General features: G+C 57.3%; 2 protein-coding genes across 5 annotated transcripts; one reads left to right on the forward strand and one right to left on the reverse strand.

Annotated features, from left to right (window-relative positions):
• The first annotated feature begins 1,004 nt into the window (after positions 1 to 1,004).
• GNB2 (G protein subunit beta 2) lies at positions 1,005 to 6,470 on the forward strand. Its single transcript, XM_019752759.2, has 10 exons — positions 1,005 to 1,443; positions 3,660 to 3,805; positions 4,021 to 4,059; positions 4,175 to 4,281; positions 4,611 to 4,674; positions 4,766 to 4,928; positions 5,023 to 5,089; positions 5,394 to 5,595; positions 5,687 to 5,903; positions 5,984 to 6,470. Exons 2-10 carry the CDS (start codon positions 3,749 to 3,751, stop codon positions 6,088 to 6,090), a joined length of 1,023 nt encoding a protein of 340 aa, XP_019608318.1. The 5' UTR covers positions 1,005 to 1,443; positions 3,660 to 3,748; the 3' UTR covers positions 6,091 to 6,470.
• Positions 6,471 to 6,792: 322 nt separating this feature from the next.
• GIGYF1 (GRB10 interacting GYF protein 1) lies at positions 6,793 to 21,332 on the reverse strand. 4 transcript variants are annotated; one of them, XM_074328346.1, is made up of 28 exons: positions 20,728 to 21,332; positions 18,212 to 18,339; positions 16,912 to 17,149; positions 16,058 to 16,209; positions 15,694 to 15,746; positions 15,470 to 15,599; positions 15,265 to 15,360; positions 14,996 to 15,107; positions 14,778 to 14,886; positions 14,394 to 14,434; positions 14,005 to 14,175; positions 13,528 to 13,781; positions 13,300 to 13,408; positions 12,646 to 12,783; positions 12,349 to 12,449; positions 11,965 to 12,136; positions 11,671 to 11,837; positions 11,455 to 11,555; positions 11,252 to 11,368; positions 11,027 to 11,127; positions 10,819 to 10,901; positions 10,567 to 10,716; positions 10,257 to 10,484; positions 9,861 to 10,048; positions 9,600 to 9,760; positions 9,346 to 9,509; positions 9,133 to 9,262; positions 6,793 to 9,033 (listed from the first exon to the last, which is right to left on the reverse strand). In XM_074328346.1, exons 5-28 carry the CDS (start codon positions 15,726 to 15,728, stop codon positions 8,981 to 8,983), a joined length of 3,111 nt encoding a protein of 1,036 aa, XP_074184447.1. In that variant the 5' UTR covers positions 15,729 to 15,746; positions 16,058 to 16,209; positions 16,912 to 17,149; positions 18,212 to 18,339; positions 20,728 to 21,332; the 3' UTR covers positions 6,793 to 8,980. The 4 variants fall into 4 exon arrangements, with proteins under 4 accessions (XP_074184447.1, XP_074184448.1, XP_019608312.2 ...); XM_074328347.1 differs by having other exon boundaries at positions 9,861 to 10,045; positions 15,694 to 15,801; XM_019752753.2 differs by having other exon boundaries at positions 15,694 to 15,801; positions 20,728 to 21,330.
• Between the last annotated feature and the right edge of the window lie 4 nt (positions 21,333 to 21,336).

A 21,336-nucleotide genomic window follows, 5' to 3' on the forward strand; every position in this document is an offset into this window, starting at 1 on the left:
CTGCCCATCTGTAGATTGAGAGGAAATCGAAGTAAATTATCTATAAGGTCCCTTCCAAGTTCTAACATCTAATTGACATCTATTATCTACTGTTAATATATCACTGAATTGGTAAGTGCACATAAATGGAATTTGGACATAACTAAGAATGTGACTTTTTCTTCTTTTCTTTTCTTTTTTTACTTCCAGCATCTTTTTTATTTTATTTCTCTAATACAGTTGACATACAATATTTTTTCTTACTTTCTTTTAAAAATAGTGCTTAGAAAACTATTTGTAATGCTTTAACAGAGGCTAAATGAAAAGTGTCTGTTTTGATACTTTACTTTTAAATTGCATGAGGACTCAGTGAAGGTTATTCTCTGATTTAAACTTTCCAAAGCATTTTTACAACCCGTGAGGAATCATAGCAATCCAAGGTGACTTGAAGGACAGGTCAACATTCTCATTTTACAGAGGTGGAAACAGGCCTATACAGGTACTTACATTTTCATCCCTTTACAGAGATGGCCCACAGAGGGTTTCATCAAGAGTCTAGTACTGTTATTCATTGCACAGTGAAGTCGCTAAAGCTGCCTTGGTTCACGTCTCTACTCATTAGCACTAGGAATCGTTTCCACTACTGTAAAAAGGGAACAATGCTAGTACTTAACTTCATAGTATTGTCGTGAGTATTCCACAAGTATGAGTTATTATTACAGTGTCATGCAGATCTGTAAAGAGTTCTACAAAATCCCACTTTTGGTGGGAAACTGCCTGGGCAAGACCCTTTTCGCGGCATTCCCAGGTTCCCGAGCGCCGGCAGTGGTCCCCATTCATTCCTGCTCAGGGACTTTCAGAACCACAGCCCTCTCCCTCCGCCTCCTGGAGGCCTCCTGCCCAGTCCTGCCAGGGTCAGGATCTCTGAAACTCCGTCCCCTGAAGGGCGTGGTCTTACCAGGGTGGGGGCGTGGTCAAACCGAGAACTGGGGCGTTGAGCTTCCCTTCCCAGTCTGGAGCCACCCAATCCGGGAGGGTAGGTCACGTGACCAGAGAGCTGTTTCACCCTCCCTTATGCCGATACCACCTTTGTCAGTCCCAGGGGGAATGTCTTACTCCCTTTCGGGAAGCAAAGCATTCATTTTAGTCCGTTTTGCGTCGAAATAGCGTGGGGCAATATCTTCGTTTTGACAGAATCAGTCTTTGCCCCTTAGGTGGTATTTTCCCTTCCGGTCTCCCCCCACTATGTAGTTGGTCTCGCCCTGCCGGGCCCTGGGCGCGGCGGCGACGGCCGCGTCACTGGCGGGCGGGATCCCTCCGCCCTGGGGAGAGCAGCGCTGGACTGTTGAGTTGGGGTGACTGAGGAAATCCATCCGCGTCGCCGCCGCTGCCGCCTCCGCCGCGGAGGAAGACAGGACCTCCCGCGCTCCTCTAGCGACCCTTCGCAGAGTCCCACCGCCACAGGTACCTCCGGTGACAAAAGGAGTCCTCATCTCCCCCAGCCCCAAATTCCCTTGAGGGGAAACCTCTCTTTCTTCTGTCTCCCCGATCTGGCCTCTTGGGAGCGGACGTAACTCCCCAGACCTCTCCTCCCTTCCTTCGGCCCCGTCGCTTCTAAACCCGGAAGGGGAACTGGGGGACCCTCAGCCCCAATAACGCACGCGCTCCCTGCACCTTCAGGCGCATTTTGTCTAACCTCATCCCATCCCGGCCTCGCCTGCCTCTTGCTCCCTGAGAAGTTGGGGGGCAAATTCGGGGCTTTCTCTAGGCCCTGTTCTGTCCCCCCACCCCCGTTTGCTCCTGGGTAGCACCCCTCGTGTCTTTCCATTTCGCACTCCCGCCAGTATTCGCCTTGCAAAACTCTAGAATCCTCAGAGAAGCAGGCAAGGCCGCGAGGCCACCCTTCCCTTCGTCTCTACCCTAACCTCGATTTGGGCTCTGCCCATATTTTCTGGCCCCATTACCCTGGACGGGAGTCCTCGGCACCCCATTCCCTTTACTAGTCCTAACCCCAAGTCTAGCTCCAGGGCGCCCCCACCCCTCGCCTAGATTTCTTTTGGGCAAAATGGAGGTCGTGGGGGCCGGAGGGCCAGGCTTACTGCGCTTCGCAGCGCGGCACCGGTCCGCGCCTTCCAGCTGCCAGATCCAGGACCCTCCCTAGTCCCCTCCCCTTCGCCCCGCTAGACCTGCGGAGGCGGTGGCACCCCCATTTCTCCTTGGAGCCCCGGCTGCTCTGTGCCCAGAATCTGGGGACCCTGGAGGGCGAGGGGGACTGAGGGCTAGGAGCGTCGCCCCCGCCCCCAGCTTCCTCCTGCCCCGGGCCTTTGGCGTTGCCGCCCGGCCGGGATTGCTGACAGCTGGAAGGAAGGGGCTTTGTCTGGAGCTGGGAAGGTGGGGTGGAGGGCTTTGCCCCCTCCCCGCTTTTTCGGAGGGGCATCCCCTGGCGCTGGCTTAGAAAGCTGAACTGACAGCGGGAAAATGCCCGTGGGGAAGAGGAACGCCCAGGCCTGGGGGAAGTGGGAGCAGGGTGGGGGACGCCCGGGTTGGCATAGTACAGTGTGCATGGCCAGATCACACAGGTGTCCAAAAGGGGGGGCCAGGACTCCGAACCCTGGAGCGGAGCCAACCAGGCCCCTGGGGCCCCGGCGACGAACCCGCAGACTGGGCTCCTGGGGTGCCGAGGACACAGGGCCAGGCCGCCTGGGGCCGCCTCTCGCCCGCCCGCCGGCGCCGGGGAGAGAGCAGCTCCGTGCCTTGGGGCCGGAACCTCTCTTCCGAGCCCTAATTACTCGCGAGCGGTTCCCACGGGCTTTCCGCGGCGCGCTGGGGCGAGAGGCCTCGGCTCTGGAGGGAGCAGCGGCTTGAGACTGTCCTCCCCGCCACCCTCGCCTCTACCCCGCGCGGGCGGCTAATGGGGCGCAGCCGGCTTGGGGATTATTCAGGGTGAGCCGTCCCGAACCTATTAGTGCCCAATCGGCTTTTCCCAAATCCTGTAAACAGTCACCCGGTTCTGGGGAGGAGCGGGAGCCTGGGTCGGGCGGGGGCGATGGGGCCGGGGGTGGGGTCACCCACCCGACAGGTCTCTGCCGTGGATGCGGTTGCCTTGGCAACCGGGCTAGGGTGGGGGCACTTCACCAATGAGGTGCTCTCAGTCCGGGTGACGGTTGCCTAGGCAACCCCACGAACATCTCAGCTTCCCCCTCTGGTCTCCCCCCCAGTCTAAGCTTGGGGGTGTGTGTGGAGGGTGTGCGACGTGTGGGGGTGAATTTAGAGAGGCACCGCCCCTTTTAAAATGAGGTGCTATGAGGGCGGTGCCTGTACGGGCAGGGGCGGACGCCAGGTCTGTTTTCGAAGGGACTCTCCCCGCCCTCTTGCCCCCCCAGTTCCTGTCGCGGGTGTCCCGCCCGGGCTGCTGTCCGAGGGAGGGGTTTCCCCTGCGCTTCCTCTTGCACTTCCCGCTCCGTTTCCGGGGGGCGGGAGGAAGATTGGGGAAGTCAGCTATTCCTAGGCCCCATCTTTTCTGTGCCAGAGGCCCCGGGTTCTGCAAAGGGGCTGCGGCCAACCCAGACGTCCCCTCCCCCCTCTACCCTGTGCTCACCCTTTCCGGCCGCGCTTCAACCCCGCCTTGCCCCCCTTCTTCCCCGCGACCTTGGGCCTGACGTCAGCCCTGCATCCCCCAGGCCTCGGGCCAGCGGCGAGGAGCTGCCTCCCCCAGCCCCCGTCCCGCGGCCCCCAGCCGCCCCCAACCCCGCCCCACGGGCCTGGCGCCATGAGTGAGCTGGAGCAACTGAGACAGGAGGCTGAGCAGCTCCGGAACCAGATCCGGGTGAGGGCCTGGCCGGCTGAGCTGGGAGGGCTGAGTGGGCAGGGCCAGGCATCTGTGTGTGCCGGGCAGGGGGAGGGGTTCTTTGTGCGTGTGAGGGGTAACCTAACCCCCCCTTACTGTGTTATCCTCTCCACTCCTGTGTCCTGCGTTTCTTCTCCTCCCCTTCCTGGTCTTCTCTCCTGCCTCTTTCTGACTGGCTCTGCCATCTCTTGTAGGATGCCCGAAAAGCATGTGGGGATTCAACATTGACCCAGGTGAGATGAATCCAGGGCTGGACTTGGGGCTTGGGGAAGGAGCTCCGGTTTGAGGCATACTGCTTAGCGGGCCCTGCCTCCTGACTCGCCCTACCCATTCTCCCTCTACCTCTAGATCACAGCTGGGCTGGACCCAGTGGGGAGAATCCAGATGAGGACACGGAGGACCCTCCGTGGGCACCTGGCAAAAATCTATGCCATGCATTGGGGGACAGACTCAAGGTGTGTGTGCAGTGGGGGCTGGGTGTGAGCCTTTGTGTTTGCCCCAGGACTAAGTAGAGCAGGGCGAGTTGGGGGCAGTGGGAGGGGCAGCCTTGCAGAGTTGGGGGATGAACAGGATGCCCACGTTGCCAAGTGTGTTTGGGAAGATGGAGACTCCCAGACATCCCCAGGGGATGGAAAAGAGGCCCATACCAACAGGAACTTCTGAGCTGCTGCTAGGAGTTGTCTCAGAAGTGCTCCCCACCAGATGGGAGACTGGGAAGGGCATCCGTCCTCCAGAAGGGGCTTCACCCTGACCCCTCTGCCTCTCTCCTGCCACTCTCCAACAGGCTGCTGGTCAGCGCCTCCCAGGACGGGAAGCTTATCATCTGGGACAGCTATACTACCAACAAGGTAGATAGAGGTGGTACCGGAAGCTGGATGGGGCTGGGATGCACACCCTGCCTAGCTGGCTCTGACCCGGGGTACTGCCCCTCCTCCCTAGGTCCATGCCATCCCGCTGCGCTCCTCCTGGGTCATGACCTGTGCCTACGCGCCCTCAGGGAACTTTGTGGCCTGTGGGGGGTTGGACAACATCTGCTCCATCTACAGCCTGAAGACCCGTGAGGGCAATGTCAGGGTCAGCCGAGAGCTGCCTGGCCACACTGGTGAGAGGGGCCTGGTCGGGCATAGGTGCTGTTGGTGGGGGAGGGGCTGCGTTGCCCTCCCTTAAAGACCTGGTTGACCAGCCCCTTTCCCCAGGGTACCTGTCGTGCTGCCGCTTCCTGGATGACAACCAAATCATCACCAGCTCTGGGGACACCACCTGGTGAGGTCCTCCCAGGGCTAGGCATTGTAGCTCACCCCACACTTCCTGCCTGGGGGGCCACTGCCTCAGTGCTCGGCACATAGTACACACCCTGAGCAAGTGAGGGCAGAGCCCTCATTCTGAACACCTAGTCTCTCCCGTGGCGGGAAGGGATGGGAGAAGAGGAGGCTGCTGAGACCTAGTGGCTCCTGGCACCCCTTCCATGGAGGCTCTGTCAAGGCTGGGCTCCCATGGTCGAGGGATAGGGAGGCAGGGAGTCTGTCCTGCACCTCTCTCTGATCCCATCCTTCTGTCACCTCTCCAGTGCCCTGTGGGACATTGAGACAGGCCAGCAGACGGTGGGTTTTGCTGGACACAGTGGGGATGTGATGTCCTTGTCACTGGCCCCCGATGGCCGCACCTTTGTGTCAGGTGCCTGTGATGCCTCTATCAAGCTGTGGGATGTACGGGATTCGATGTGCCGACAGACCTTCATTGGCCACGAATCTGACATCAATGCTGTGGCTGTAAGTTCCGGGCTGGGCTGGGCGGGCCGTGTCTGCCATGCTCCTGGCCCTGCTCAGTGCCCTCATCCCACGCTGGTCCTGTGTCCTGTAGTTCTTCCCCAACGGCTATGCCTTCACCACGGGCTCCGATGATGCCACGTGCCGCCTCTTTGACCTGCGGGCTGACCAGGAGCTCCTCATGTATTCCCACGACAACATCATCTGCGGCATCACCTCTGTTGCCTTCTCGCGCAGTGGCCGGCTGCTGCTCGCTGGCTATGACGATTTCAACTGCAACATCTGGGATGCCATGAAGGGTGACCGTGCAGGTGAGAGCTGGATGCTGAATGGGGACAGGTGGGGACAGAGAACCAGGCCAGGTGAGTTCTGATGTACCCCTCCCTCACAGGTGTCCTTGCTGGCCACGACAACCGTGTGAGCTGCCTCGGGGTCACTGATGATGGCATGGCTGTAGCCACAGGCTCCTGGGACTCCTTCCTCAAGATCTGGAACTAATAGTCCCAACCCCAACTGGGTCTGGCCAGGAGGGGCCCTGCCCATGCCCACACTACAGGCCGGGAGCTTTGGGGCTGGGGGCATACAAACCTCCCTCCCCGGGCCACGGGGCCTTGGGTCCCTGCTCCCCTACCCAGGTTTGGTTCCTCCCGGGGTGGGGGGGGGTCCCCACTGTGGAGATAAAGATTGGAATAGAATGGGGGAAGAGGAGGAGCAGAAAGCCCTCATCCTTTTGCTGCCCTGGGGTCAGGGCCTCATCCCCCTGGAGGGCCAGAGGCAGGAGGTAGAAACTCCAGGGGCTGGATTTTTTAAAACTGGTTTAATTTTAATTTTTATTATATTTTCAGTTTTTCCATAAAGGAACCAATTCCAACTCTGTACCTGGTCTCTCCCCTTGCTTGTCTTTCTCACTTTGGGTCTGTCCCAGAGGGCACATCAGCTGGAGGGTGTGGGGCTCCACCAAGGAGAGGGCCAGAGAGGAAAGAAATCCCACTCTTTCTGACCAAAGCTGGAGTCACAGGCAGCAGGAAGGACCTTGTGCCCTGTGGGGCCATAGGTGTTCTTCCTAAGTGCACGGCTACCACTCGTGTCTGGCTGGGTCAGGCTGACCGCTCTGCCAGCAGCTCTTGGACTTCCTTCCCAGTTTTGTGCTTCTCCTCCCCCGTGTCCCCCCTCCCCCAAGAAAAGATGCAGAAGCAGAAGGGAACACACACCAAGTTTTATTGGGGGACATATTTACAGGGGCAGGGGTAGGTAGAAGGGTAAGTCATGGGGTCGGGGAGATTGTAGGTACAAGGCAGACAAGGGATTACAGAATGGCCCCTGCACCCACCCCAACTCTGGGAAGGGTGGGAGAGCAGCCGGGGCCCAGGAAGATGGGCTGGGAAAGGACAGCAATAGGGGCTGAGTCCCTGGGCTGGGGGGCTCAGGGGCTTGTAAACATTTACCACTCTCAGAAGGGGATGGGGTGGGAGAGGGCTCCCCCTACACTTCCTCACAGGGTTAAGGCCTCTCCAGGCTCAAGGGCCCCCTAAGTTCAAAGTCTCTTTAGCTGGGGGTAAGGGGAAGGAAGAGAGGGGAAGAGTGTCATCCCCCCTCCCCCTGCATTGGCTGCGGCAGGGGTGGGGGCAGTTACATTCAGTCACAACAGTACTCCCCCCACACCTCTAATGCCGCCAAATACTGGCGCAAGGAAACGGGGAGCTGGGGGGCCAGCAGCAGCAAGTCATTTCCCCCTGGCCCATCATCCCCTTATTGCTTTAGAGAGAATATTGTCTTTTCACGGATGCTAACACTGTTGAAACCAGGGAGAAGCAGGTGGAGGGAGTCCCTCCACCCCCCAAGGCCAGCTTTATCCCCCAAACACTGACCCAGTTGCCACTTTGGTGCAAAAAAAAAAAAAATGTGGTCTCCGGGGATGGATGGGGAAAGAAAACTGGGGCCACTCCCCGTTTCCCCAGGGCAGGAAGGATAGATACATTCATGGAGGGGAGGCAGCGGCAGAGTCCTGCCCTAATACTGCACTCTGAGCAATGAGGTCAACAGGAGAGATTAGATGAGAAACCCAAAAGGTACAAGGGAAAAAACCAAACCAGGAATGGAGACAAACCCAGGCAGGTGATTGGGAATACGTAGTCGGTGAGCAGGAGAAGGACTGCCGCCCACTCAGGAGACAGACACTTCTATTCTTGACCCCCCCACCTTACCCAACATTAAAAACTCATCAGGGGAGCAGGGAGGGGAGAGGCCACTCCTCTCCAGTTTGGTCAATGGAGGGGTACACAGCCAGCTGGCTGCAGGTGGGGGGCTCCCTTCTAACAGCCCCCACACTGCAACTGAAGCCCCCAGCTGCCCACTCTCGGCCTCCTGGGCCTCTCCTCTAGCCCCCTTTTCACAGGAGAAACAGTCATTAAGGGGTGCCTCTCCCCAGCTCCTGGAGGAACTGCTCTGCCCCCACCTCACTCAAGGCTGAGGCAGGGGACACAGCAGGGGCTTGTGGCCCGAAGAATACATTCATGTGGCAAGGCAGGGAGCTGGGGCTTTCAGCTTCACACCCAGGTCATCCCCCCAATGGCAGCGGAGGGGAACCCCCTCACCAGGGCCAGAGTGGAAGTTCTGCTGCCCTGACAGCCAGATGAGGTTGGCACCAGGCCGGCCCTCTGCCATCTACCCCATCAGCCACCTGGGGAGGGGAGATGGCACAGCCCATTTGTGCAACTTTCCCCTAAAGCAGCAAAGCCAAGGGGCTCCTTTGGCCCCAATCCCAGACACCTCTGCCAGTCACAGCAACAAGGGGGCCATTCACAGAGGTCCGGCTGGCGGGGTTAAGGGGGCCTTGCTGTGCAAACTGCTGGCACCCCAGCTTCCAGTTACCCCAATGGCCCACCTGGTGGGGCAGGGAGGGTAAGTGCAGCCTTGGGGGCCAGGCAGGACAGATCTGTGGGGGCATGTCCCCACTGCCCCAAAATAACAGTGTGTTTTTTTTCTTTCAGCCTCCTAACCTTTTTTTCATTGTTTTTCCTTTTTCTTAAAAAACAAACCAAAAAACCCAAAACTCCATGGACCTTCCACTGTCACCCCCAAAACCCCCAGAGGGGAAAGGGGTGATTAGAGTCTAGTTTTTAACAATTTTTTTTCTCTCTCCTAACGTTTTCTTCAATGTTGTTTAAAATTTTTTAAAAAGGAAAAAAAAAACCCTTCCCCCCAATCTGTAAAGTGCCTCGTGGTGGGTGAGTTAAGGTGCATTGTGTGGTTTGTAACAAGTGCTGGGGACCCTGCCCCTGCTTCCTCCTATGCTCCTTGTTGGGAGCCTGCAGACTGGGGACCCAAGGGTCCAAGCTGCTGTTGCTGCTCCTGGCCTACAGCCCAGGGGGCTGGTGGGATGGGCTGGTCAGTAGTCATCCACGCTCTCAATCTCACCAGAAGGTCCGTGCAGGGAGTACCCTGAAGCCAGAAGAAGCTGGGTTTGAGCTCTTTCAGCCCCAGGCAACTGCTCCATGCTGAGGAAGGAGCCTCCTAACTGGTCCCACCCCTAAAACATACCCAAGATGCTAGGGTCCGAGTGCAGCATCAGTGCCCGCCTCTTGGCCTTGCTGCCCTCCCCAGGGCCAAGTTTGGTGCTATGGTTGGTCTGAAAGGCCGTCTGCAGGGAGCCACTGCTCAGCCAAGCCTCCTGCCAGGCACCAGAGAGGGAGGGGGAGTCAGGAGGGCGCCTGGTGACCTCACCCTCACCTGAGTGGGGCTGTGAAAGCTCACCTGCTGCTGCTGCCGTTGTTGGCTGGCTTTCTGCTTAGCCCTCCGCTCCAGGAATTGTTTGGCAAATTCTTTGGCTTCCAGCGTGTCCCCCAGGCAGGAACGGATATAATCGTGGACATCATAGGGGGATTCCACCTCCTTGAGGATCGCTACAGCCATGGGTACTATGGGGCAGGATAGGGGCTGTCAGTGCCCACCTGATGAAGGTCTGCACCCCTGCGTCAGCCCAGCTTCCCACGGTCTGACACCCGTACCATCCAGGCTGCCTGTGGTGCTCAGTGTGTGTAGCATCTGCTCACACCACTGGGTGAAGCCATCCTGGGGCCTGGGGATGCCCTGTAACAGCTTCAGCAGCTTCTCTTCCTCCTCGGTCTTTTTGCGCACAGGCCGACCTGACAAGTGGCTATAGGAGTCACTGAGCGGGACAAGGGTGAATGAGAGGCAAGAGATCAGCTCCGGTGTTCTACATCCTTCCATCCTGGCCCGAGCCCGGACCCTGCGGCCCTGGCACCCACCTGAGAGAAGGGCTGCTCCGGCTGTTCTTCAGGCCCAGGCTACGGGCCAGGCTCCCGCTGGTCTTGAGGGTGTCCTCCCAGAGCCCCAAGCCGCTGCTGCTGCCCCCACTCTTGTCGGGCCCGCCCCACAGCGGCCCAGCCTCAGATACCCACTGGTTCAGGGGGGCAGTGCCCAGGCCCCCAAGCTGCTACAGATGGCAGGAAGTCAGGGTGGCCCGAACAGGGACACCCATACTCAAGAAAGCTAAGTGGGAAGACTCATTTATGTGTCAAAGGGGGGCAAATATGGACCAACGATCCCCACCGCATCCCTGGGGCACCTTGGGAGCTGAATGGAAGGGTTCCTGAGGGCCTAAAAGCTACAAGTCAGGTGAAAGAAGGGCCCAGACTGCTCACCACACGGTGGTTGGGGGCCTGGGCCCGTGATGGTTCCCGAGGCGGGGGCTGCTTATGCAGCTGTCGCTCGCCCTCCAGCTGCAGCTCAAGCAGCGTCTTCATGGAAAGTCCTTGCTTGGCCAGGCCGGCCCACAGTGGGGGCGGGGAGCTGGGTGCAGGGGGCACTGGGACGGAGGCCACCGCCTGCTGCTGCTGCAGCAGCTTCAGCAGCAGCTCCTGCTGCCGCACCTGAACCAGCGAAGACAGTGAGGGCCAGCAGCCTGCCCCCACGCTCAGGCCCAGCAGGTCAGGGGCGCGGCAGGGCACCCACCTGCTTGCGCCGAAACAGCTCCTCTTCCTCCTGCCGCCGCTTCTGCTCCTCCTGCTGCTGCTGCTGCTGCTGCCGCCGCTTCTCCTCACGGCGCTTTCGCTCCTCCTCCTCCCTCTTAGCCCTGAGCTCCACTTCTCTGCGCTCTTGGAACTGACAGTCATGATCCCACGTCAGACCTGGGGGCACCTGGCCTTCCCGGCCTCAGTCCCGCCCTTCACACCCAAGGGTTCCAGCCCCAGGATGCCTACTCACTTTATGTTGCAGCTGGAGTTGTTCTAGAATTGGACCCTGAGTCGAAGAGTTAATTGGTATGTCCCAAAGACTGGCCTCACCGCCTGCAGGAGGCAAAGGCACTTGCAGGAGCAAGCTCAGGCCCCCTGGGCTGAAGCAGCTTGAGCAGCAGGCACAGCCCCTGGGCCCCCTACGCCCCCAACAGCCCGCTGGGGAGGCCACACTGTACCTGACTGTGATGAGGCTGAGGTATGTATGTCCCAGAGGGAGCCTGAATCCGGCACCGACAAGGAACGGTTCATCGTCGGGAGCAGGTTCTGGTCCCCACCTCTGAGGAGCAAAGCACTGATTCTCAGCACCCGGGCTGCCCCATCTCCCCACTTTACATATCCTGAGGGCTCATACACGCACACAGCCAAGGGAAGACTGATTTGACAGAGAACAGCCCACAGACCTGGGGGGTTTGAGAGCTTGGAGCTGCTGCAGGAAGGCGGTGAGCTGCTGCTGCTGCGGTGGCGTCAGGTCCCCCAGAGCCGCCTTTTCCCGGAGCCCACACTGCTGGAGGGAGCGGCTGTAGAGAGGAGGACAGATTGAGGGGGTGCAGGCCAACACAGCCAGTGCCTGTCCCTACTTAGAAGCTCTTCTAGGCCCCGGTACCTGTTGACCAGTTGAAGAAATTGCTGGTGCTGCAGCTGCTGGTACAAGGCCACTGCTGCCAGCTCCTGTTGCTTCTTCAGCCGCTCCTGGTCCATGTTGCCCTGAGTGGGGGCAAAAGCATTCCCACAGCTTCGACCTCGTGCTCCACACTCCCCGCTGACCTCCATCAAGCTCCCACCTCCCCTCCCTGCTCCTTGCAAAGGTGGGGATGCTCACCAGCAGTGGGGGTGGCGAGGGCCCCGGGGCAAAGGGCACACGACCCCACATCTTGATCACCTCACCCAGTGGCTGAAAGCCCTCATCACAGCCACGCTTTACAAGCAGGGCCATGGAGAAGTAGCCTGCTTGGAACCACTCCGCCATCTCCTGCGTGGTGAAGGGTCCTGGACCGGGAAGGGGGTGGGGTGGGGTTGCAATCAGAAAGGTGTGCCAGAGAAGCCCTGAAAGAGAACAGTGGTGTGCCCCTGCCCCAGCAGCCCCTCCTGCATGCCCCCTACTCCTCACAGCCACCTTGGATCTCCCCCTGTGGATCCTTGTAGAACCACTTCCGGGCTGCACCGTGGCTGAGGGGGAGGGCAGTGGCAGCTGCAGAGTGGCGCAGGCCCTGGGCCTGCATGGCGGCCGTGAACTGCTCTTCCTCCAGAGAGCTGTCCTGTAGGGATGCCACAAGCTTCTCTGCCTCCTGGGAGCCCAGGGAGAAAGGGAAGGCTCAACTGCCCAATCACAGCAACACAAAACGGGGCTGGGGCTAAGGTGGGGATGGGGTCAGCTGGACACAGCAGGATAGCTAGGGAAAAGCTTGGAACCTAGGCAAGGACAGAAGGAACAATGGCTTTCTGTCCCCCTACAGGGGAAGGCCCTAGAGCCTTCTTAGGCCCCCTGCTCCCTCCCAACCTGCTGGAGGTGCTTCAAGCCTTCATCATCTTCCAGATCTCCAGGTGGGCCAGGGGGTGAGCCCATCCCAGGACTCAGCTGCATTCCCCTCAAATCATCTCCTAGAAGGAGCAACGAAAAGAAGGTAGAATGGGGCGGGGTCCATAGAAGGGGCGAGACATCTCCCTATCTACCATTATTCCAAAAAAGAGGGTTCTACCCTTGTGGGCGCCACCCTTGTGGGCTCCACAAAGAAGGGGAGTGTTTTCCCCACCAGCCCTTGGCTCCAGAGAAAGGGTGGCCCCACCCTCTGGCTACCTTCAGCAGCTGGCAGGTCTTTCTCCACAGCGTCTCCTCCGTCCCCATTAGCTCCCCAGAGTGGGCCCAAGGTAGCCAGTGGGGATGGGGAGCTAGACTTCTCCTCTGGAGGCGGCAGTGGAGTCAGTTCCTTCCCACCTGAAGGGAAAGGTAATTACCAGGATTCAAAAGCAAAGAACTGGAAGGCCTTTAAGACAATTTAGCACAAACCTTCCATGTGTGGCCAGATCTCAGGCCTCTGACTCCCACCTGTATTGAGTATTGAGTCGACATACTTCCCTTTGGTCAGCACGACTAACACTCAGTAACTCAACACCACAACCCCCCTTTGCACCCCTTTTTCCCTGCAACATAGGCCACAGGTGCACGGTGTCCACAGCACTGCCCAGGGCTGCACGCACAATACTCTAGGTTTAATACTCCAAGGGGCTGGCAGAGCTCATTTGGATGACGCCTGATTTTTATCTGACATGCTGCCTTAGATGCAGCCCTGCTGTTTCCGGGTTCCTCCCCACACCTGTCAGCACCTGCCTTTCTCACATTTCTAAGCAGCTTTCTCCTAAAGGTGGGTGGACAGCCAGTGCCCAGCCGGAGGGAGCCCTATGCCAGCCCCAGGCTCTCAGGCTTTCTCCTGGCCCCACCCTGCAGGCTTACCTGCTTCAGGCCCCTCCTCGTCCAACCCTTCGGAGGGTTCTTCCTCCTCTTCCTCCAGACCCTGGAAGTCAAGCTCCTGCTCCTCAGGAATGGGCTCCTTGGGGCCCTTCTGCATGGGGTTAGAGGATACAATGGGAGGTGAGGAGGCAGAGGATAAACAGTTGGCAGGAAGAGGGCAGGTTCCCGCCAAACTCTAATAAAAGTTTCCCCCGGCTTCCTCACAGATACCTTGAGAGGCAAGAAGGCCCCCGAGGCATCGAAGGTGCCCATTTCTTCATCCTCATCGTCCAGGCACCACTCTGGGAGCCCGTCCTTGTCGTCGTCAAAGCCGTCAGGCCCTCGGCACCTCCGGAGGTGAGAGCTGCCCCCACCCACCCGCCCCTCCTCTTCACCACACCCTCCTCGATCCCCTCGCAAATCAAACTCAAACTTGCGACGCCGGTCCCCATGTTCTCGCCAGCCAGCAGAGCGGGGGCCACCATCTGGGCAGGAAAAGGTAGAGGAGGAGAATCAGTACCCCTGTCAAGCCAGAGGCTCCACTCTTCTGCTGCCCACAAGACCCCCAAGCTTTCCAGGACTGCAACCCAACCCACCCCGCTCCAGAAAGCTTTTGGCTCCCTCCACCCGGCCACAGGAGCCCTGGGCCCAGGAAGTTCTTTATGCCCCACCCTACCCCCCACAAGGCCCATCTGGCCCCAATCTCACCAGGGCTGGCTGAGCGCCAGCGGTCGCCATCTCGACGGGGTCCTGCCCCAAGTCTCCAGCTGCCCTCCTCCTCCTCCTCTTGCTCCTCCCGGAGAGAACGCCAGTTCTCGCTATCTGAGCGGGCATGTTCCTTCCTCAGGCCAGCCCCTCCGTCCTCAAACCCGGATCGTGCTTGGGAACAGGGGAAGACACAGTCAGCAGAGTGGCAGCCATGGTCCCTGGAAGACTCCTACTATAAACCTCGCTGGTAAAAAGGAGCCCAGCCCCGAGCCCTGCTGCTCCCCTACCTCCCTCAGGAAACATCCCCTCACTGGGGCCACCCATTTCAGTCTCCCCTCCCCCTCTCAATGACCTTCAGGGTCTAGCACCACCCTCACCACTATCCATACCTCCATCCCTCCTGGCCGACTTCTCAAACCGCCTCTCGCCTCTGCAGGAGAGACAGGTGTTGGTCAAAGGAGGACAGCTTCCCCTCCCCGACCTGCGGGATCTCTGTATACCTGTCCATTTTGTCCTGAGAAAGGTGAAGGGAGGGAGGGAACAGGGGACTAGGGAAAAGTCAGGCTAGGGAGGGAGCCCAAGGGGGATTGAGAGAATCAGAAGGGCAGGACCACAAGGGTTAGAGGGCAGAGAGAACGATCTCTAGCCAAGGCTTATTTAGTAGGTCTTCTGTTGCCCTCTAATGACAAAACCTAGACCCTCCATGGGACTCTGGATCTAACCCCGGGGCTTCTCTCTGCTCTGCTGCTATGCCCCCTCCTTCCAGCCTGCACCTGTCATCCCAACTCTGGCTACGCTGGATCTCCCGGGGGTTCCGACCAAAGGCCCCTTCGCCTTCTTCAATGCTTCTTTGGTAAAAGCAACTGTCACCACGGCCACGGCCTGGAGAAGGAATGAGACACACACGGGAAACATGCCAGATCATCTCTGCACATCCTCAAGACCACAGGCCCGGCCTCTGCTGTCCCCACAATACATCATCACCCCCTACCTCGGCTCCGCGTGCTGCCCCTGCCACGGGAGGCGCCGCCTGGGGGGGGGCCAGCCCCTTTCCCCATCAGCCTCAGCACAGCCACACTGTTCACTGACAGGGAGAAGTTTCTCTGAGGAGGGAGCCAGGGGTGGGAGTGAGGACCCAGGCACCTGACCACCCCCACCCTGTCCAGAACTGCACCCTCCACCACCTGTCTTCCCAACTCCAGCCCCCCACAAAGGTGGAGCCCCCGCACGCCAGCCTGCAGTCGCCCAGCCCGGCCCCACCTGCTCCTCCTCGGTCAGAGGCTCCAGTGCCAGGGGCTGCAGCGGCTCTTCCTGTAGCACCGCAGCAAATTCCTTGTCCTGCAGCTCATCGGGCACCTGTCAAAGGGGCAGGCGGGCCAAGACACCACATGCTTCTGGGCCCTGTCCACTGGCTGAGGCCACACGGGCAACTGGGCCACATACCCCACCCTGAGCCACCCCCTACCTTGTTCTCCTTGACGTAGAGGGCCAGCATCTCCTCTCGCCCATAGCGATAGTCGGCCAGCTTGTACTTGGGCATGGCGGGGGATGGGGGTGGGGAGGCCACGCTGCCACCGCTTGACAGTGCCCTCAGCCTAGAGAAGGGACACAGGGAAGGAGAAAGACAGGTGTCTGAGCAACCCTATTCTTCCCAGCTTCCCCATGCCACCCACAGCACATCTGACTCACCACTCAGGCCCAAAGTTGAGGGTCTCTGCTGCCATTGTGAAGCTGAGCGTGTCCTAAAGGTCGGAGATGAACAGGGATGAGGGGACCTGGCGTTCACTCTCCAAACACCTGTGGAGACATGGGGGACACTGGGCTTAGAAACAATGCACCCAAACAACCCTGAGAGGACGAGGACTATGTCCTCACCTTGGTGGGCACAGTAACGGGTCTAAAAGGACTCACCTAAACCACCCACATGCTACTCACACCATGAGTTAATAACCAAAGAGTTAACCAAAGAGAGAAGACCTGAGGGAGGAAGGAAACAGGGCAGCCAGAGCCCCTTTGAGCTTCTGTAGGAGCCCCTCCCTCACCCCAGACTCACCTGGCAGCCTTACCCCAGGAAGCAGTTAGAGTGGTGGCCCGACTCTCTTCAGGCAGGAGTCTATGCTGGAGTGAACCAGGGTCCCCAAGCTACTGGACGTTGGTGTGACCGCAGTGGTACCTGGGGAAGGACCTTCACATTTGGGCAAGACCCTTAACGAGAGGTGAGGAGAAGAAGAAGGTGGGTTAAATGAATGGGTCAGACGGCCCTCCCTGCTTCTAGCCCTCCTCTGTCCTGTATAATAGGGACCACAGCCCCTGCTCCTGCTCATCTCTGTCCCCCACATTTGGCCTCACGAGCAGTTAATTCACTTAGCAAAGCATGTCTGAGGTGCTGGAGGTGTGGCAGAGAACACACACGGCACCTCTCTGGATCTCAGCACTCTTTCCTGCATCGCGGAATATTCAGTAAGGGGGTATCTAAAGTTTGCATGGACGTTCAGGACAAAGATAAAACAAAAACAACCAAACAGACAAACCAACCACTGGAACCACAAATATTTTAAAGAGGAAAGGTTATGGAGAGAAGGATTAGAAATTAATCTGGGCGGAAAATTACTTCCCTCCTGAAAAATCTCAGAGCTGGCTATTGGTGGCTAGAATCCAGAGACTCAGTTTTGAGAGAAACCCAGTTCAGGGGAATTGGGGTGGGGATGCTATTCCAGAGCCAAAGGTGGGGCACACACTGAAGGCTGCAGGCAGGAGAATCCAGCCAGCACACCCATGGACTGGTTTACCAAACAGGAACCAACACCCAGGCCCCTTCCCTGGACCTGGAAGAGCCCAAGCACAAGTACAAAGAGCCAAGAAGGGAACAACATTATTAAGATACAAGCTAGGAAGAAGGCCCCTTACCATAAAGTAGAAATACAGTCAGTTACTGAGACTGAATGAAGTGGCAGTGGTGGCAGTGACCTGTCCCTCTAAGGATCAGCAGAGGAGATTCTCAGGAGGCAGCGCATCCCTGGCGGTACCGAGCAGAGGACGAGCAGACAGGGTCTCAGGGGGCTGCGCAAGGGTTCCCTCAGTGGCTGGGGGGGAGGTTGGACCGGAGCGCCTCCACGATGCCCATCAACTCTAAGACTCCACAACTCTGGGAAGGAAGGAAGAAGGGTTTCTACCAGACGGAACAAGAAGACAAGTCTGTTGAAAGCTCTTCCTTTCACGGAATTCAAGTAGGACTCCAAGGACAGCAGAGTAAGGTTAATTCTTTCTACACTACAATCCTTATGTAATTTGGCCAATGGATGAAACTTGAAGACATTATGCTAAGTGAAACGAGCCAGTCACAATAGAACAGATATTGTATGATTCCTCTTATGAGATTACTAGAAGAGTCAAATTCAAAGAGACAAGATCTTAAGTAGAATGGTGGGGGCCAGGGCTATGGGGCAAGGGGAGTGGGGAGTTGCTGTTTAACGGGTACAGAGTTTCAGCTGAAATGGGGCAAATGAAACAGTTCTGGACAGGATGGTGGTGATGGCCGAACGATGTGAACGTCTTTAATGTTGCAAAGCTGTAAACTTAAAAATGGTTAAAATGGTATATGTTAGGGGCGGCCGGATGGCTCAGATGGTTAGAGCGCGAGCTCTGAACCAGGGTTGCCGGTTCAATTCCCGCATGGGCCAGTGAGCTGCGCCCTCCACAACTAAGACTGAAGAAAACAAGCCGCTGCTGATCCCCCAGAGGGGCGGCCGGATGGTTCAATTGGTTAGAGCACGAGTTCTCAACAGCAATATTGCAGGTTCAGGATGGTGGGCTGCAGCCCCTGCAACTAAGATTGAAAACAGCAACTGGACTTGGAGCTGAGCTGCGCCCTCCACAACTAGTTTGAAGGACAACAACTTAGAGCTCATGGGCCCTGGAGAAACACACTGTTCCCCAATTAAAAAAAATTTTTTTTTAAAGAGGTATATGTTATATTTTACCACCATTTTAAAAAGGTTTAGGAAAAAATGGCATTTGGGAATAGCTATTACATACCTAAGCCTTCCCAATTCCAAAAAACACCCCATATTTTTCAAACAAATCTCAGGAGAGGCTGTTCTGAGCCTCCTCCAGTTCACTCCACAAGAGCCTGTCTTCTAGAGGAACAGGAGTCCTGTGGCATGGAAGGCTGCTGTGGGGAGGGGGTAATAGAAAAGGGACAACTCACCCTCCCACCCTGCCAAGGAGTGGCAAAGGTGGCCTCCTTGGTGCTTTCCACGTCTGGCCTTCACCTTTCTGTCCTGGTTGTAAGGAGCAAAGTGAGGAAAGCGGCTTCCAGTGTGAAAAGCAAGAAAACTGCAGAGGCAAAGGGAGAGGCGGTCAGGGGGGAAGAGGAAGCACAGGAGCAGCTGGAGAAAAAGGCCAAGTCTCCTGGCGGGCCCAGCCAGGAGAGGATTGGTCCCAGAGCTGGTGGCTGACTGGCTTCCTTGACAAGCAGCAAGCATGCCTCCCATGGTTTCCACCCCTCCAAGCAGATATGTGCGTCTTTTCCACATGCTTCCTCGAAGCCAGCTGTTCTCAACTGGGGGGGGGGGGGGGGTGACTCTGCTCCCCAGGGGACATTTGGCAAAATCTGGACACATTTTTGGTTGACATGACTGGGAATTACTACTGGCATCTAATGGGTAGAGGCCAGGGATGCTGCTAAAATCCCACAATACACAGGTCGGCCCCCACAACAGAGAATTATCTGGCTCAAAATGTCACTAGTGCCACGGTGGAAAAACCCTCCTCTATGCCATGAGCACAGGTAATCCTATTCTGTTTATGGGGAAGAATGGAAGACGACAGAAACCACATTTACTGCAGTTCATTCTCCCACTGAAGAGCAAGGAAATCATTCCATAATTATACTGTCCCATGAGAGAAATATGAGATTCTGCCAAGAGGGAAATCCTTGGGAAAACACTAGATTGAAAAAAACTGTCCCAAATTTCTCTATCACAAACTCTCAAAGGCAAGCGTTTGAATCCCTTTCCAGTGAAGGAAAGAGTGGGAAAGGCAGTAGAGGACTGGGGACATGGCCTTTCCTGGCTACTTGATCTAAGGGCCTCCTCACAGGCTCATTCCAGCTTAGCCCCACTGCTTACCCTGCCCTGAGGCCGCTTGCCTCATCTGTACTGGCTCTTCGTTCTCAGACCTCAGCATACCCTCACTCTCCTGGCATCTGAATTATTGCTATTAAAAGGCTGCCCCCTGCCGGAATCAAGGGGAAAGGACACACACTGGTCCTGGGTGCTCACAACAGGCTTCAGGGAACAAGAGGGGAGCCTGTTCTCTGGGGTTCAGAATTCACAAAAGGCAAAGATTCAGAGACTAGGCGGTCCCAGTACACACTAAGTTAAGAACATTATTTCCTCATTCCATCACCCCTAAAATTAGCCCCAATCCAGAGCAATGTGCCTTGGCACAGAAAGGTACCACTATTAACAGAAGTAGAATCCCAAATTCCCCAACATTTGAGCAATCGCCCAGCTCCAAGCCTGTTAGAGGTGACTCCGCCCTTTCACAGGATGGAAAGATTCTCCCAGCATGGTAGGATGAGAACTTAGAGGCTTAAAAAGGGGGTGCAAGCCCACATTCCTCTCGGATGGTCAGCTATCCCAGCTCTCTACTCTCTGAGCCATCCTGACAAATTCTGCCCCTCGGCATGTCTATTAGTTAACAGTTTTCAAAGCAATTCCACACTTTACCTCACTTGATCCCTTTTGCCCACTTGCCCAGTCTTGGGTTCCAGCCAGGGAAAACAAGGGAGGCTGCAGCTGCTACGGCAGGGGACCCGGACGTCCCTAGACACTATCCAACTGAAGAAGGGGCACGTAAGCAGCAAGAACCATCCCAAACTCTCAAACATACTTTGTGAGTTTCAAGCCATTTTAAATTTCTCATTAGAGAAATTTTAAAATCTTTCACATAGCTGCCTCTTTTCACCTTCTCAGCTCTATTCCAAATTCAGAAATAAAAGCGAGGATGAATGGGTCTTTTAATCCATCAAATCACACACAACACTAATACATCCACTGGCTGAAAAAGCCAGACCAGGGGTCTAAGCACACAACTCACTTGACTGTAATTACCATATGGGACACTTGAGGCCCCTGGTCCCCAGCGATGGCAGCAACATACAGTACACATCTGCCCCAACCTTTCCCAATGACATGCTACACCTACAATGTAGGAAACAAAACGAGCTAGAGGGTTGGCGACCTGGGACTGCACAGGGGACAGTACAGATGAAGGAACCAGAGAGCAAACTCGCGAAGTGTGAGCCGCAGAGGGGACGCATGGTGTTTGAGCTGCAGAGGCAAACGAGGGGGCTCTTGGTGGGAGGCTAAGTTGTAACTATCATGTCAGCTCCAAGGGGCGTTGGAGAGGTAGTGTAAAGGGTGATTATTGTTGGGAAAGCAGCACTGAACAGCAAGAGGGGAGTAAGACTGGGTTGGCTGGAGGAAAGACTAGGCCAAGAAGTATTGATTTAGCATCTCCCAGGGACTGGCGCTATGATGGACCAAAGCTGGAAGCTTACTAGAATTGTAGTAACGACTAGGTAAGAGGTGCAAGATGAGGGTCTCCTTAAAGTTAACTCAAAAAAAAGGGAAAGTGTAAGGGGCCGTGGCCAGGGAGCTGCTGCATCAGGGGGATTGGGCTGGGAAGGGCGAAGCCTGGCGACAAAAAAAGACTAACCTGTTTAACACGGCTGGGCAACCGGGAGGAAGGAGACCCCAATGACCAAGCACTAATGTTGCTGACTGAAAGGAAATTCAGGTGAAGACCCAGTAGAGGTACTCTGGTTAAGGGGAAAAGGCTTCCACATTAGCCAGTCGTGCAACGCTTGGACTTTAAACCCGCAGGGCCCAGCTAATTTTGACAAGAACCCCGAGACACGTTAAGGAATCTCTGGGGAGCGCCCGGCATTCGGGTCGGGGGCCTCCGCGCGGGCCCGGCGGAGGATGCGGCGCGGGGGAGGCCGGGGGCCCTGGGCCGAGCTTCCGAGGGGCAGGAGACGACCGTTAGGAGCGCGGGGGTGGGAAGGAGGCAAACTGGCCGGGAGGACGGCGTGCCCTTCAGGGAGGGGCGCCAGGTGCGCGGGGCGTGGGTGAGGACGGCCACCCCCCGGGAGGGACGGCCGCGTTGGGGGCCGTCGCGCCGGAGGGAGGGCCGGGGGGCGGACACACCCGGCGGCAGCGGCCACGGGAGGAGCTGGGGGAGGTCCGTGCCGGCGGCCCGCGCTCTGGCTCCGGCTCTCGCAAGCTCGACGCGGTCGCCTCGGCGTCGGGGGCGGGCCTGCCCCGG

This window comes from Rhinolophus sinicus, linkage group LG03 (genome assembly GCF_036562045.2).
Source record: "Rhinolophus sinicus isolate RSC01 linkage group LG03, ASM3656204v1, whole genome shotgun sequence".
Taxonomy (NCBI): Eukaryota; Metazoa; Chordata; class Mammalia; order Chiroptera; family Rhinolophidae; genus Rhinolophus; species Rhinolophus sinicus.